This window comes from Mandrillus leucophaeus, unplaced genomic scaffold (assembly GCF_000951045.1).
Source record: "Mandrillus leucophaeus isolate KB7577 unplaced genomic scaffold, Mleu.le_1.0 Scaffold1036, whole genome shotgun sequence".
In the NCBI taxonomy this organism is placed as follows: domain Eukaryota; kingdom Metazoa; phylum Chordata; class Mammalia; order Primates; family Cercopithecidae; genus Mandrillus; species Mandrillus leucophaeus.
The window spans coordinates 264,983-282,250 of record NW_012098499.1 but is presented as its reverse complement, the minus strand read 5'-3'; the positions used below and the strand labels follow the sequence as shown (position 1 = coordinate 282,250).

Below are 17,268 nucleotides of genomic sequence, written 5' to 3'. Positions count from 1 at the left end.
AAAAAAAAAAAAAAATGTGGCACATACACACCATGGAATACTATGCAGCCATAAAAAACAATGAGTTCATATCCTTTGCAGGGACATGGATGAAGTTGGAAACTATCATTCTCAGCAAACTAACAGAGGAAAAGAAAAGCAAACACCGTATGTTCTCACTCTTAAGTGGGAGTTGAACAATGAGAACATACAGGCACAGGTTGGGGAACATCACACACCAGGGCCTGTCAGGGGGTGGGGAGCAAGGGGAGGGAGAGCATTAGGAAAAATACCTAATGTAGATGATGGGTTGATGGGTGCAGCAAACCACCATGGCACACGTATACCTATGTAACAAACCTGCACGTTCTGTGTGTGTATCCCAGAATTTAAAGTATAATAATAATAATAATAATAAAGTCTGGCCCAAGACACCAGGAACATTCTGCTCAGGGAAAGAGCAAGGATGCCAGATAGGTTTTTCTCTGGAATTCCAATGAGATTGACTGAAAGTAGCTACCTGAATCCCTGTATGTAAAATGATATTGCTGTTTTATAATAGCTTCCATAGGCACACAAGAAGAAAATAGCAAACTATCTGCCCTTCTGCAACAGTGATTAGAATTTGGTTCATCCCAGATTGCTTCTATAATTATCTGTATATGTGAGGTTAAAGGGAGTTGGTAGGCTCAAGTAGCCAGACCACCAGGCATCCAGATTTCTGTATAGGGTGGGTCTTCAGTACTCATTTGACCTTAGGTAAATAACTTGACTTCCTCTGTCTAAGCAGTATCTCTAAAACAGGGATGATAACATTTGCCCTTTCCTCCTCCCTTGGGTTCCATGAGGAACAAATGAGATCACTTATGTGAAAAAGGAAACACTAAAAAAGTATAAGTCAAATTCTAAAAGTGTAATTTTAAAAATTCCGACCCAAAGTATACGTTCGTATAAGTCAAATTCTAAAAGTGTAATTTTAAAAATTCCGACCCAAAGTATACGTTCTCTGCAAAATTTTAAATTTGAATTTATCACATTTCAGAAGGGGCTATTTAGTTCTGCGGGATTGAATGAGGCAACAATAACGTACAATAAATTTCCCAGTGATTGGCAGGAAGCCCCACAGAAGGTGGGGGTTGCTTTCAGCTTCCCAGTTTGTCAAAGACCACACTTAATATCTTCCATTTTCCACACTTTTGAATGGCCAGTGCTTAGTTATCTCTCTGCTAATTCATAAGCTACCCTAGGGCTGGCTCAAGGAAAAAGTCAAAGTTAAGGCTATTCTGCCCCCAAAACTTGATACCCATTCAGTTCCTGTCCAGCTGCGGTATAAAAATAAAAAAACAAAAAGGGGAGAAAAAAAATCTATCAATGTCATCACCCTAGCCATTCCCTAAATAAAACCCTCAAAAATTTTGGAAGAAGGGAGATTAAGATCATATTCATTGTTGGAATTCAATGTAAACTTTTTCACAATTCTTTTGCTCTGTACACTTTACAGGTCTGAACTTCCTAAACTTTTATGATAATGGGGTAATAACCTTACTTCAAAGAAAATAAGGATCAACAATATGCAGTGTATTTATCAACACTTCTAATTAGATATTTGACTTCTAATTAGATATTTGACTAGAGATGAGATTTATGATTCACCTTCTACTCACTGGACTTCAGTTCTCCTCGCCCTTAAGTCTAGTAAAAAGGCTAAAGATCCTTTATGCCAGAGATACTCTTCATTCTTCCCTTGTGGTACTTGAACACCCACTCAGGGTACATGTGATATCCCTTCTTTATTGTTTATTTCAATGCACACAGTTAGTATGAATCAGGTGGCAAGAACAAACCTAGCAAAATTGCTTCAGCTGTGTGCAGCACTTATCTAGAGCATAATATCTGTATGCATCATATCTAGAGCACTTCCACTACCATCATTTCATCTGATTCTCATAATTACTCTATGAGACAGACACTACAGATGTTATGATTCCCTTGTATACAGATAATAAAACAATGGCTCAAAGAAATTAAACAACTTGCCCAAAATTATGTAGCCAATTTATGGCAAATCAAAACCAGAGGTCAGGGTTTCTGACTCCAGATGGCATGATCTGCCCACTACACTGCAGGGATTAAGACTCTCATTACAGATTAAATGATGGGCATCTCCTCATGCCCAGAGAGGTAGCTCTGATGGAATAATGGGAATGGGAATTTGCCCATTACTCTCCATTCTCGAACTTCTCCTGCTATAAGTTTACCTTCAAAGAATGAAAAAAAAGCAACAGTTTTTGCTTTTCAGAATAATAGACTAGCCACCAATATATGCCTCTTAGAACCATCCTCATAACTTGTTTGTAGAATTTAGCCGTAGTGAAGCAAGAACCTTATAAGCAGTAGCATTAAAGGAAATATGCAAATAACATTCACAATATGAGAATGCCAAACATAACCCTTATTCACAGATGTGTCTAACAGTGTGTTCCTGGAGTGTGATAATCAAGTAAAAGACTTACTCTGTAAAAGAAAACCACCAAGAAAATCAATTATTTTTTAAACACTGACCAGACCCATAGCTTTTTATAGTTAGTATACAGTTAATTATATACCTGTGCTACACAAGCACTGTTTGTCCACCTAATTATCTGTTTCTCAAGTGAAAATTTTTGGTGAAGAGAAACAAATCAGATTCCATTTAACCTCCATGAGTCAAATAAGAAGTCGTCTATCTTGGAGGCATAACAGCTGGAACAACATCACGCATTTATTATCTGAAATGCCCATTGATGTAGAAGCAGTTCTTATACCAATAGCATGATCAGACCTCCCCACTTGCCCAGGACAGACCCAGTTTTTACCCGTCAACCCAATGTAATTATTAACAGTGTCCATTTATCTCTCTGAAATGTTCCACTGTGAGTAATTAAGTATATATTTAGCCTACAGATTAATATTCTCCCAGCTGTGCCTTAATCCTAAAGGCTATCATATTAATCAAAAAGATAGCACTGAGTGATTCAGTGTACGTTCTGATCATACTTTGTGTTTTTGAAATACCCTCTCGTGCGTGAAAGATAGAAACAGCGATATGTAACAAAGTAGGATTCAGGCTAGCTAAGCTTTAGCCTTCACTGTGCCATAAAATTGTATGAAATTAAACTATTGATTTACTGCTCTGCGCTTATTTTTCTTAAATATAAAATTAGGAGCTTAGACCAATTGTTCGTAAAACCACCTCATGATTCTAAAATGTATGAATCAATGTTAGTTGAGCACTGATACTGTCAGTAGCAACATAAAAGATGTGGATTTTTTTAAACAAAAAGGTGCTTGATGTTCATATGTGAAGTGATTAGACTTGAGCAATGTGGAAAAGCTGAGGTTTTGTACTACCTGAATGGCACTACAGAAATTCAGATTTACATAATCTTCTTCTTTTTCTTCTGCAGTTTCTGTTTCTATTCTTGTTCTTCTCTCTTGCCTTTATTCTATGGCCTTGATGTCAAGGTGCCTCTTAAAGGTAAGATTCCATTTAATTCTCAAAATGTGGTTCTAAGAGGTATTTGATAAAAAGGATGTTGCCTATAGTTACTATGCCTTTCTTTAGTTTTTTGTTTTGTTTTGTTTTGTTGTTTTTTGAGACAGAGTCTTGTTCTGTCACCCAGGCTGGAATGCAGTGGTGCAATCAGATCATTCACTGGCAGCCTCAATCTCCCAGGCTCAAAGCAATCTTCCAACCTCAGCCTGCTGAGTAGCTGGGACTATAGGCGTATGTCACCATGCTCAGCTAATTTTTTGTTTGTTTGTTTTTAGTAGAGACAATGTCTCACTTTGTTGCTCAGGGTAGCCTTGAACTTCAGGGCTCAAGCAATCCTCCTGCCTTAGCCTCTCAAAGTGTTGACCAAGCCATCAGGCCTGGTCTATATTTTTTTAACTATGCTATATTTTTAAAAAGCAAACACACTTGCTTTGGTTAGCATAAATGCCATAAATTGAGAAACAGATCCAGTCTATTTGGGTGATTATTAGAAAAGTGAAGAAACTAAATTTTCTGGGAATCAAGAATTTGTTCCAGTTAACTGTATTACTTCGGGAAGTCACAATGTCTGTGGATGTTAGTATTCCCATCATAATCTCCCATTATGCAGAAAGTTGTATCTACATCTGCAAAGTGAAGAAATAATGACTTTATCTTTAGTGTTGCATTCAGCTTGAAAATTCTGATTCTGCTAATCTAACAAGCTAATAATGACTGCTGTTTTTTTCACCCCTTGTCCCCGGTAGAGACTAGGGAGTTCATTAAAACTCAAGGAAGCAGGCTGAGTAAAATTGGATCTTGTTTTCAAATAAGTTATTCTTCAATGTTAATACAGAAAACAAAAAGGAGAGTTTTATAATTACTATTATCAAGTCCACGTCTCATGAATACATGCATAAATAATCTTAGTGATTCCCAGTGCTGAAAAATATAGATTTTTAAGCCCCACCTCAGACTTGCTGAATCAAATCACTGGAGATAGAGGTGAGATAGAGAGAAGGCAGGAGAGGTGAGAGCAAGGACTGGTCTGTATTTAACGAGCACGCTATGTGATTCTGATGGCCAGCCAAATAGGGAAACCACAAATCTCAATACCATTGTTAAAAAAGAAGAAGGGCCAGTGGCTATTCTAAATCCGTTTATCACACTTCATGTCAACTCTGATTATCCTATTAAATTATAGTAGCCTGAGCTCTTTCCTGGACCTCGGGTGATTTAACATTTTCTATAGCAAGTTGGAAAATAGAAGAGAGGCACTTTCTCCCTCCATAGGTATGAGATCTGTTACCTGGATATGGAACACACAAGTAAAAGTGCTTTAGAATAACCTGACATAAGCAAAGAGTTAAGCAGATATGCTCAGAAAATGTATGAACTCGTAACTCACTCTCTGGCTATATTCTTTCTTCCAAAATATTTTCTTTTCAGACTGACCACTGTCCTTTGTCTGTCAAGAAAGGTGATAGCCTTGTAGGATGGAAAGAAGAGGATTGAGTCTCTTAAATTGAATGGGAATATCCAAATTGAAGTGGAAGGAGATTCTCTAGTAAAGGATGAAAATGACCAGAGTATCAGAAAACAAACAGCCTCCCCCCACCAAAAAAAAAAAAGAAACAGTAAATAAATTTTAAAAGTAGGGAAAATAAATTTCAGTAAGAGACAAGTAACACATGGTGGTGTAGAGAAGAAATATCAAACCTCATAAGTACTAGGTAGAAAATGTGTAGGCTTCAGCATTAACATCAATGCTGGCCAAAGCTGATTATGTCCTGGGAGCTGTTCTAAGTAATAGATACATCTAATCCTCATGAAATCCCCTGTGGGATAGGTATTGCTTTTATTCTCAATTTGTAGTTGGAGAAACTACAGCGTGTGACTTTCCCAAGACCATACAGCTACCAATTTGTACCCAGGCAGCCTCAGCCCAGAATCCACTTTTAACCACCAAACTGCCTCACAAATTAAAAAGGGCCTTTCTCCCATGTTTCAAGCAACGTTGGTTTTCATATGTATCCTCATGAGAAGCATCATTTGTTTGTGTTGTACTACTTAGCTATTAGTTTTTGAAATTACAGTGTGTTCGTCTCTGTACCTTTTCCCATTTTGTGTAACTCCTTGAGGGATGTACAAGATTTGATGTTTTTCCTCCAAAGTAGCACATAAATGACACTTAGCAATTGTCTGTTAAGTGAATGACTATAATGATAATTAATAATATAGCAAATGAATGTGACAGTGAATCTGGGTGATGTAATATAATGCATATGCAGTAAAATGGCTGAGAGGTTAGAGGGCACAGCTTACAAGTCAGATATACTTTTAAGCTTGAGTCCTGCCATTTGCTAGTTGTGTGGAGATAGGCGGTTTATTTAATCCACCCAAGATTAGGTTTCCTATTCCATAGAATGGTTATAGTCATGTTACCTACAGCAGGATGTTATATTGAGAGAATGAAATGATGTTATGCATGTCAAAGGCATAACAGTGCCTGGATAATCATTAATCAGTAACTCGTAGCTATTATTCCATTTAAAATTTAGCTACCACATTTACTGAATTCAAAACTATACTAAATTATACTGGTATTCTGGTATACAAAATTACACTAAATTCAAAATTATAACCTCTAGTACTGCCAAGTAGTTTACAGCCTAAACCCAAGCAAGTAGTTGCTTTTTCATCTCCTCTTCTCAGGGAATAATCTGGTTTTAAATAATATTAGGGAATAAAACATCACTGAAAACTGATTAATGCTACTTATGTCTCCAAAGCTGGCAAGAGAGACATAGGAATAAGTAAGGGAAAAGTGCTTGTTTATTGGTAGGTAGTGAAAGCTTACTGCAAATTATCATATTTTTTTTTTCCATACTAAATTAGTGATTTGTATTCTGTTCATAAACCCAAGACTAGCTTAAATTACAAAGTCCTTCTTAAAATAGAGTGACTCCTACTTATTTTTTTTAGTAATTGCCTAAGTCATTATTGTGAGTAATAATATAGAAGCCATTGAACGCTCTCTAGAAGGCACCCTTTCTGGACTCAGTGTTGGCTGACTAAATAACTGCATGGATTATATTAGAACTTTTACTTTAAACAAGGGGACTCCAAGTAGTTCCAGAAGATATTATCTGGCTATGCATTCTGGTTTTCCAAAGGAATAGCATATCAATGTATTAGTCAGCTTTCTCCAGAGAGGTAACGAATAGCATAGATAGATAGATAGATAGATAGATAGATAGATAGATAGATAGATAGACAGACAGACAGACAGACAGACAGATAGATGAAAATGAGAGGGGCTTTATTAGGAGAATTCACTCACCTGGTTATGGTGGTGGAGAAGTCCCGTGGTAAGCCATCTGCACGCTGGAGAACCAGAGAAGTAACATGGCTCTGTTCAAATCAGAAACCCAAGAACCACTGGTGGCTCACACCTGTAATCCCAGCACTTTGGGAGGCCAAGACTGGCAGATCACAAGGTCAGGAGTTCAAGACCAGCCTGGCCAATATGGAGAAACCCCGTCTCTACTAAAAATAAAAAAATTAGCCAGGCGTGGTGGCAGGCACCTGTAGTCCCAGCTACTGGGGAGGCTAAGGCAGGAGAATCACTTGAACCTCGGAGGTGGAGGTTGCAGTGAGCTGAGATCACACCATTGCATTCCAGTCTGGGTGACAGAGTGAGACTCCATCTCAAAAAATGAAGAAATAAAAAAAGACCCAAGAACCAAGGAAGCCAGAGGTGTAACTCTCAGTCAAAGGCCAAAGGCTTGAGAGCCCCAGGAGGCTGCTGGTGCAGGTCCCGGAGTCCAAAGGACAAAGGACCTGGAGTTATTAGACATTCACTCCACCTTCATGGCTTCTTATCAGGCTCCAACTCCCAACACTGTTGCGTTAGGGATTAAGTTTCTAACACATGCTTTGTGGGAAACACATTTAAGCCATAGCAACCACTCATTGTTTCATATTACATGGTTACACAGGGAGACAAAGGAAAGAAAAAAATGAGAGGAATACAAAAATAGCTATCACCAGATTAGTTGCTACAGCCAGGTTGCAATGACCCATTGAAAATCCTCCTCTTCTGAGCAGGGATGAATTAATGAAGAACATGACAGCACCAGTTTTGCTCATTATCAAGTTGGGAGGACCAGAGAACAGGTGATCATGATTCTTTATCCACATACACTGGTCTAGCTCATTTTTACTGTCCCCCACTGAACAAATTTTACATGCGTTTGGATATATATATATAAAATTTTTAATGATATTTCTCCAGTGTTGACCATACATTTTTGAACTTGACAGCCCAATACTTTTACTTCCAGTCTAGTAACATAAAAAATGTTAAAAGGCACATAATACTGTGTTATTGTTCTAATGAAAAAACTTAAGAAAAGTTAAATACTGCATTATTTGCTAAAATGTGCAAACATTTACTCAGGTAGCCTGGGGAAAACAAATGACCACATGACCAGTCTCTATTATATTCATCATTTAAAGTATTAGTAGGATCAGCCAGGCGTGGGGGCTCACTCCTGTAATCCCAGCACTTTGGGAGTCTGAGGCAGGTGGATCACCTGAGGTCAGGAGTTCGAGACCAGCCTAGCCAACATGATGAAATCCCATCTCTACCAAAAAAAAAAAAAAAAAAAAATAGCCAGGTGTGGTGGCCCGTGCCTCTAATCTCAGCTACTTGGGAGGCTAAGGCAGGAGAATCACTTAGAACCTGGGAGGCAGAGGCTGCAGTGAGCCAAGATTGTACCACTACACTTCAGCCTGGATGACAGAGTAAGACTCTGCCCCCACCAAAAAAAAATAAATAAACAAATAAAGTATTAGTAGGAAAATTTTACTCTTTAGTTTTTATATGGATAAGGAAAGCCTATAAGATGACTCATTGTATGCCAATTAGTAATTCCTTTTTATGTAAATGTATCCATTAGCTTTATCCAGTCATATATAAATTATTTCCCTATTTGTCTCTCAAATTGTATTAATAAAGCATAGGGTAGGAGTTATGTTTTATTCATCTTTGTATTTTTAGTGTCTATAACAGTGCCTTATCTATCCTAGGTGCAGAATAAATTTCAGATTGACAGATGAACTGAGAGGCAGATGGATGAATGAATAGCTTGGAAAATGAATATGAAAGCAGATTTGGGATATGTTAGATCAAAGCCATGAAGAGCATTGTCATATCTTACAAAGATAACTCATATTCGATTTGTTTTTTTATATACCATTTGAAGACTACCTTAAAGAATGCATTGACAAAGGAAAGAGGACATAAACAAATGTATTATCCCCTCCTCTGTAGCTGAAATATCCCACTAACTGGGCTCAGTGCTTCCACTATAGACATTCTTATAACTCATTCTCCACACAGCAGTTAGTCAGCTTTTAGAAAGGCAAACCTTACCTTGACCCCCTCCTAGGAAAACATCACTATTAGGATCAAGTTCCTTCAACCAATCTACTGATAACAAGTTTAAACAAAAAAAAAAAGATCAAATTTGAATTTTTTAACTTGGCCAACAAAACCGTGCATGGTCTAACCACACGGGCAATCTCTCAGGCTTCCTGTTGCTCCAGTTTCTGTTAATGAACCACATGCCTTCCTGCCTTCCACAGGGTTTGCCCAAGCTGTCTTGGTGCACAGAATGCTTCCCTTCTGCTTTAACTAGTAAACACCTACTACTCACCTGTCCTTCGGATCTCAATTCAGTTGTGATTCCCACAAGGACATCTTTCTCAACTTCCCTTCTGAACAAATTTTCCATACATTGGGGAAATATATATATATATTTTTTTTAATTAATGTCTCTCTTTCTCATTGTAAATAAGCTTCGTGAGGGTAACGACCATATAATTTTGCTCAGCTTTGTATCCCAAATACCTAGCACATAATCAACAGTGTCTAGCACGTAGTCAACAATCAGTAAATACTTCTAAAAAAAAATTAATGATATTTCAATAAGGAAAAAGGGACGATATCTTGCTTGACAGTTCAAAAAGTACCTTTATATTTATCATTTTATGTAATACTTACAACAATCCTGCATAATAGAGACTGTTATAACTCTCTGTCTTAGTCCATTTGTGCTATTATAACAAAATACCTGAGACTAGGTAATTTATAAGTAATAGTAATGTATTTCTCACCATTCTGGAGGCTGGAAGTTGAAGATCAAGGCACCAGCAGTTTTGGTGTCTGGTGATGGCCTGGTCTCTACTTCCAAGATGGCGCCTTGTTGTTGCATCCCCTGGTGGGGGCAAAGCTGTGTCACAGGACAGAAGGGACAGAGGGGCAAAAGAGCCTAAGTTAGTTCTCTCCAGCTCTTTCATAAGGCACTAATCCCTCATCCATTCTGCACTCATGGCCTAATAACCTCCTAAAAGCCTCACCTGTTAATACTCTTGCACTGGGGATTAAGTTTCAACATGAATTTTGGAGGGGACACAACATTCAAAATATAGCACTCTCCAAACATTAATTTCCTAATATAAAAAAACTGGCAAGTAATAGCACCCACTGTTTTTCTGAGGATTGAGTAATATTATACAGGTAAAGCAATTAGTTTAGTAGTTGGCACATGGAATGGCTCATTGAAGGTCAAGTTTGTAGACATACCAAGAATTCTGTCTTGAATCATGCCTTTCAAGATGTACTGCCATCTTCCTGGACCACATTTCCCACATCATGATTAAATGGTTGATACCCATTCATCCTTCCCACCTCAGTGGAAAATCAGGGAAGTCTTCCCTATCCTCCAGCTTCAGTTACATTTCATGCAGTATTATTATGTCTTCCCTACCAGGATTTTTATGGACCAATTATTTAATAATCTTCAGTCTCAGTGTCTTCATCTGTATTGTGGAGGTAATAACAATAGCTACCATTTATTGAATACTTTATGATAAATTGCATATAAAGGGTGAGGAGTGGAAGGTGTCAGAGATGGCCCTTGTGTTCCTGGAGGGTGTAACTGGTTAGATGGTGGTACCCTTACAGATGCTACAACCACCAGTCAGAAGTGACATCACCATACTCAAGACTTGGAGTTTGTGGCATTAGCTGGGCACAGTGACTCTGTAATCACAGCACTTTGGGAAGCTGAGGCAGGTGGATCACTTGAGCCCAGGAGTTTAAGACCAGCCTGGGAAACATGGCAAAACCCCATCTCTACAAAAATACAAAAACTAGCTGGGCATGGGGGCACATACCTGTAGTAGCAGCTACTTGGGAGGCTGAAGTGCAAGGATGGCTTAAGCCCCAGAGGTTGATGCTGCAGTGAGACAAGATTGCACCACTGCACTCCAGCCTAAGCAGCAAAGCAAGACCCTGTATCAGAAAGAAAAAAAAAGAAAAAACGAATTTGTAGCCTGTAGTAAAGTCTCCAAAATGGTAGCAGCAATTGCTGTTTTCCACAGATGAGGAAACTAAAATGCAGCACTGTTAAGCAACCTGTTAAAAAGAACTCCTGGGGCCGGGCGCGGTGGCTCAAGCCTGTAATCCCAGCACTTTGGGAGGCCAAGACGGGCGGATCACAAGGTCAGGAGATCGAGACCATCCTGGCTAACCCAGTGAAACCCCGTCTCTACTAAAAAATACAAAAAACTAGCTGGGCGAGGTGGCGGGTGCCTGTAATCCCAGCTACTCGGGAGGCTGAGGCAGGAGAATGGCGTAAACCCAGGAGCGGAGCTTGCAGTGAGCTGAGATCCAGCCACTACACTCCAGCCTGGGCAACAGAGCGAGACTCTGTCTCAAAAAAAAAAAAAAAAAAAAAAAGGAACTCCTGTTACCCACTGAGTAACTGCAATAATTCAGAATGCTAATTTGAATAAATCTGGCTTTACTATAGAAATAATAGTTCCTTTTACAAGTACTTCTCAATTCATAGAAACTTAACATTCTAGGAAACTGCCTGGACTGCCTGTAAGTCCATTGATTTTTAAAGCCAACATGTGTTTGCTTAAATGAGGGGCTGTACCTCAGCTCTGATAGGTGGAAATGATGCATACATGCTTTGACACAATATATAAGATTTAATCTTTGATACACTGTACATTGAAAGTTTGCAAGTAAAAGACTTTTTGTGTTTGTATATTTATTCTATATTTAAAAACACACAAACAAAAACACATCCCTGAAGATTTTTTTATATATATTCAGATCAACTCTCTTCTTTACCACAGAACAGGAGAATGTTATATTTGTAACTAGTTATTTGGGGCTCCCATCCCAGTGGACTGTAAATATGATCTTGATCTATTTTCTCAAATCATAGCTTTCTTCACTCAGGCTCTGTCTTATTTCCCTCTTTCATCTTCTAATTAAATAATAGGTGAGTCCCCCAACTTCTCAGTCACTTTCAAGCCTCAAAAGTCTTAACCCAGTTTAAAAGTTCAATTTCAGACTCTGTTTTATTCTCATTTCTTCCCTTATCCTACCTTAGGCATGAGCCAAGTACCCCCATGGAGCTGTAGTTCAGGGTCTGACTCTAAGAGATCTCTTCCTCTTCTCTGCCTCTTCAAAGCTCAGCTGTTCTGGAGAGCAGGGAGGAAGAAGAGGGAAAAGGATTATCCCTTTCAACTCCTTTGACAGTGATTGCAGATGTTTCTCTGGCTACTATTGTCCAACACTTGATATCTTTTCTATGAGAGGTGACCAAAGGCTGGCCATTCTGGGCAACATGTGTGTGAATTCTTCAGAAGGCTGTGCAGAGGATGCCCACTGCACTATTCCCAGTCTGGCCAAGGCCCAGCCTCTTCCACTGCCTCACTGGCTCCCATCGTTGGTGGTACAACCCACAGCTTTTTGCTGAGGAGGTAGCTTTTTGATGAAGTATGGGATAAAGAGACAACTACGCTGTGGCCCCTGTCTCTGCCATGTCATTACTGTTCAGTTCTCTGCTCACATATAGGCAAGGGAAGATGAGAAACTCTATGTCTAAGTAATAGAAGGCAAGTGTGCCTCTGTGACTCCACCATCAATCGCTTTATGCCTCTTTGTACCTCCTCCTCATTCCCTCAATGTGATCTCTCCCCGACCACTGTACTTCCTTCCCACAGGTTCTCCTCTGTGACTCAATCACTCTTTCATCCCAGTCTAACCTTGTCTTGGGAGCAAAATGGCTCCGTAAATATGCCTTCATGGCAGGAATTTCTTTGGATCTTTAAGTTGCCTCTGGTTGATAGACTAGAAGTATCCTTGGGGTACTAAGTGCCTCCTTTTCCTCCACCTTGGATTGTGGTTTTAACATTTAACTTTGGATTTAACGTTTCTGGAGTAATAGTAAGGTCCTTCTACAGAATCAGTGTCCTTATTTTATAGATGAGGAGATTGAGGCTTAGAGAAGTTAAATAACTCATCTTTGGGCATAAGCAAGAAAACAGAAATCCCATTTTCTCTATCCATGTTGTTCAGACCCTAAAGGTCATTCCCTTAAGTAGCACATGATAGCACATCCTCATAGCACATCTTCTGTGCTATTTCTGACTTTCATTGGAAGACAGCATTACGACCTAGACTTCTACACAAGTGAAAACTCAGACATATGGACTTACAGAGGAACGGGGCTAGGAGTCCTGACTGGCGCATCCCCAGAGTAGCACCTTTTCAGGGACATCTCTGGGCCAACCGAGAAACCTGTGTGGAAGAATTCCCAGGGAGTTCTTCAATCAGGACTTTCGGTGGAGACAACTTGCCAATGGCTACAATTTTGTTGGGGAGGAAATGTGACAAAGAATTAAGTCACTGAAGGGAATAGACAGGTCTGCTATTAAAATAACATATTGCAGAAACAGTAGCTACTGGAGACTCCAAAAGTGGGAGGCAGAGAAGTGGCAGGGTTTGAAAAACTACCTACTGGGGACTATGTTCACTTTGTGTGATGGGGTTCAACAGAAGCCCAGACTTCTGCATCATGAAATATATCCATGTAACCAACCTGCACATTTACCTTCTGAATCTAAAATAAGTTTCAAAAATAAAATAACATCTTAAATGGATATATTGGGGCCTGATTATTCAATTTAACTTCTTAAGCTATCACCTTGGAAGGCCTTAGAGGAAAAGGCAGTAATGATAATATTTCAGGCAACTCACTCTGAGACGAGAACCATTAATAGTTTTATATGCATTGTGTTGCAACAACCTTTGAAATACAGACTTCTATTTTCTCACTTAAAATTGAAGTAACTAAGCTTAGAGATGTAACTTGCATAAGATCATACACATCAAAGCAGTGGTAAAGAATAAAACGTGTGTGTCTTTTTTTAAAGTTTGTTTTTTATGATTCAGCTATTAATAAAAATGATATATAAATAATTTTTTTTCCTCTGTTTTACAGAGTAACCGAAAACATGGATAAGATCCCAGAAAGACAAATGCTTCTAAACCTTCAAAGATGGCAAAATTGTTTACACCAGTGAGAGGGAGATCAAAAGCTAAGAACTACCCTGTAGCCAGGACTACAACTGTGTATTTTAAAGCCATTATTCAAGGTTTCTTACTTGACAGTTCCTACACAACTCTGTTGAAAATCTACAATATATGCTGCATTTAATGAAACATGTAAATGTCAAATCAGAAGAGAAGAACTATAAACATATATTGTGTAAAGAAAAAGTTCAGCAATGGAACTAGTTTCGGCAGATCAAGCAAAGATGTGTCTTGGGCATGGAACCAAAGTTACAATGAAACATTCAACCCCTGCTGTGCAGGGGGGTCATTTTAATGTAACACCACACCCCATGGAAACACTAGTCCTGATAATAAACATCATTTTAAAAGATCAAAACAAACAAACAAAAGAAAACAAGGGTGGGTGGGGAGTGAAGCACGAGGAATACCTATGAAGAGCTATTTACAATAAAATGTTTCATTTGAAAAGTCTGGTTTCTTACTACAGGGATTTGCTTTTCTGTCTTTATGATTGTTTTAAACTCAGGAACAGAGACATCCGCATCGTGAATGGGAAGAAAAACACTCTTGTTTTTTGTTTTTCTGCAAAAGGTGGAGCTTGTGGAATTCATTCCACAGACGACAGATGAGAAGTGGATCACAGTGACCATAACAAAACTGGTAACCAAGTCAAAGGACCTGGGCGAATGTAACATGCGAAATAAAAGCAGATTCGATGCTTCCTTGTCCTACTCTCACATCTGCATCCCTCCATCAACAACGGACTGATCTCATTCATACTGAAAACTAAGAAGATGATACTGTAAATCACATGCTCCCTGACTTAGTTCTGTTTAGAACGCCAACATCTATAGGGAACGTGGGCCAGAGAGCATCTCTGAATCTTTCGTTTCCAAAATACTGGTTTTCAAATGGCTGCTTAAAATTGCCTGCAAATGAATATGCTATATATGATCTGGGCAAAAACACAACAGAATCAATGAGTAAATTTCTACCAAGAGTCGGGTTTGCCACAGAGATGTGAATATTAAACTAAACTATTATTTTTTAAAGAATCCTTCTATGCCTAGAGCATTCTGACCTCTTCTTGTTTAGAGTGATAACATTTTTTCCCAGACAGATGACAGCAACAAGATAGCTCTACTTTTTTATATAGAAATAACATTATGTTACTGACAAGGTCATTTTCTACCAGAGACAATTAGAAGACTGGTACTTTTCCTAAGTTGTGTATTACTGAGTCTTGGATTCATCTCTGAGAGCAAATGTATGTTCCTGAAAAACTAATTTTACACCTCATTTACTGTAGATAACAGAACAACCTCAATTTTTCAAATTTTCCAAGTTTTATTTATGGGGCTAGAATTCCCATGCATAGAGAATATGTGTAGGGAGCCAGAAACTCTTTCTATGAAACGCTATACAAATCTTTCCATATGTGGGTTCAGTATCATCCTTCAGTTTTAGCACTGGCATTTGCAAAGCCAGAACAATAACTGAAGAATGTACAATAAAAATTAGAATGCTGGGGTCCCACTTTGTGTTCTTACATTTACTGCTGACCCAGGTATCTTTGGCCCAGTCACTTAACCTCTCTGTGCCTCAGTTTCCTCATCTGCAAAATGGGGTTAAAATGCTTTTTCATAAATTTTTATTTGCAATTTTAGAACAAGAGGTGCTTAAAGTAGCACAATGTGCTTTGTAATTATTACAAGTGCTGTATTATTTGACTTTCTTGTGTTGTTGACAAAAAGATTCCCTCATGTAATAAAATAGTGCTTCGGTTTGGTTAAATTTAAGCACTATAGCACTGAAGCTTGCTTATCAAGCTACTTGGGACATTATTAGCAATAAAAATTGAGAGATTCAAAACCAGGATCTTTAATAATCTATAGCAAACAGATCATCTCATGCTATTGAACAAGATAGAAGAGTGTGTCATTTATATGATAAGTATCTCCCAACTCTCTTGATTGCATATGCATGCCATCATACAGAACTCTACTTTTATCACAGGAGAGCCAATCATCAAAGACTTGGAGCAAACTGACAGTATCACATAATTAGCTTGATAATCTTTTATTCTGGAGGAAAGTCAGATGACATGTCCTACTGGGAAGATACAAAACAGACCATCCTACTGGATTCTTTGTTGTTGTTGTTGTTGTGGTTGTTTTGTTTTTTGAGATGGAGTCTTGCTCTGTTGCCCAGGCTGGAGTGCATTGGCACGATCTCGGCTCACTGCAAGCTCCGCCTCCCAGGTTCAAGTATTCTCCTGCCTCAACCTCCCTAGTAGCTGGAATTACAGGTGCACACCACCACACCTGGCTAATTTTTGTATTTTCAGTAAAGACGGGGTTTCACTATGCTGGTCAGGCTGGTCTCGAACTCCTGACCTCAAGTGATCTGCCTGCCTCAGCCTCCCAAAGTGCTAGGATTACAGATGTGAGCCACCATTCCCAGCCTCCTGCTGGATTCTTTATTCAACTAGGTAGGTTCAAGATTAAATATGAGCCATAGGCTCATTAGGCAAAAAATGTGAAAGAGGATGCCTCTACAATGTTGGTGACCCAACCCTAGCAAACTTGAGTCAGAAAATATGGAAGAGGATAAATTACTCTCACATATCTAAGACTTTTCCATTTTTCTTCATTTTCTGTTCCAGGGCCCATATGAGTAAATCTATATTCCATCTGCTCCAACACACACCTTCCTTCTCTTAATTTTGTTTTCCCACCCACCAAGAAATTTGTAAGTCAAAATTTATTTCCATGAACAAGCTATTTCTAAATGATTGGAAATATTTGCAAATGTGGTATGGTTTATATGCCTAATCGGCTTATCTGCTGTAAATCATATGAGAACAACAGCTAGGATGATTGTCCAAGCAGCTTTAGATGTGTTTAGGGTCACGCAAAAGGTGGTTTGTTTTTTCTTTGCTTAAGATCCAGGAGATTAGCAAATTTCTCTAGACTATAGGCTGAACTGTAAGTTTTACCAAGTCTTGCTCATGAGCCTCAAAATTAATATATCCTTGAATAAGGTCTAAATATTTCAATAGATACATATCTCTATTATCCATTTTCACAATTATAAGAGTATCAGCAAAATCGTGGATGTATGTTCCAGTCACTCATGGGTCCATGGAAATGGACCAGGTTTAAATGAATACTTCCCTTGGATAGGATGTTCAGCAATAGCAAAAATTAATAATAATAAATAAAAATAAATAAAGTTATCAATAACAGTGAGATTTCCTGTGGCTCCACTTCTGCATCTGTACTACCTAGATGCATTTGGCTAATGAGTTTGCAGCAGTCAGAACAGC

At 38.6% G+C, this 17,268-nt stretch overlaps 1 protein-coding gene across 4 annotated transcripts in view; it reads left to right on the top strand.

The window, feature by feature from the left end:
* JAKMIP2 (janus kinase and microtubule interacting protein 2) overlaps nucleotides 1-17,002 on the top strand; it is a 187,675-nt gene extending 170,673 nt beyond the window's left edge. For 3 of the 4 annotated variants that reach the window (XM_011978996.1, XM_011978988.1, XM_011978972.1), the window contains 2 exons: nucleotides 3,426-3,496; nucleotides 13,867-17,002. In XM_011978996.1, the coding sequence (XP_011834386.1) occupies nucleotides 3,426-3,476 (51 nt within the window). In that variant the 3' untranslated portion in view covers nucleotides 3,477-3,496; nucleotides 13,867-17,002. The remainder of the gene's footprint in view (nucleotides 1-3,425; nucleotides 3,497-13,866) is intronic. The other variant, XM_011978981.1, reaches the window with a different exon arrangement.
* Nucleotides 17,003-17,268: the final 266 nt, after the last annotated feature.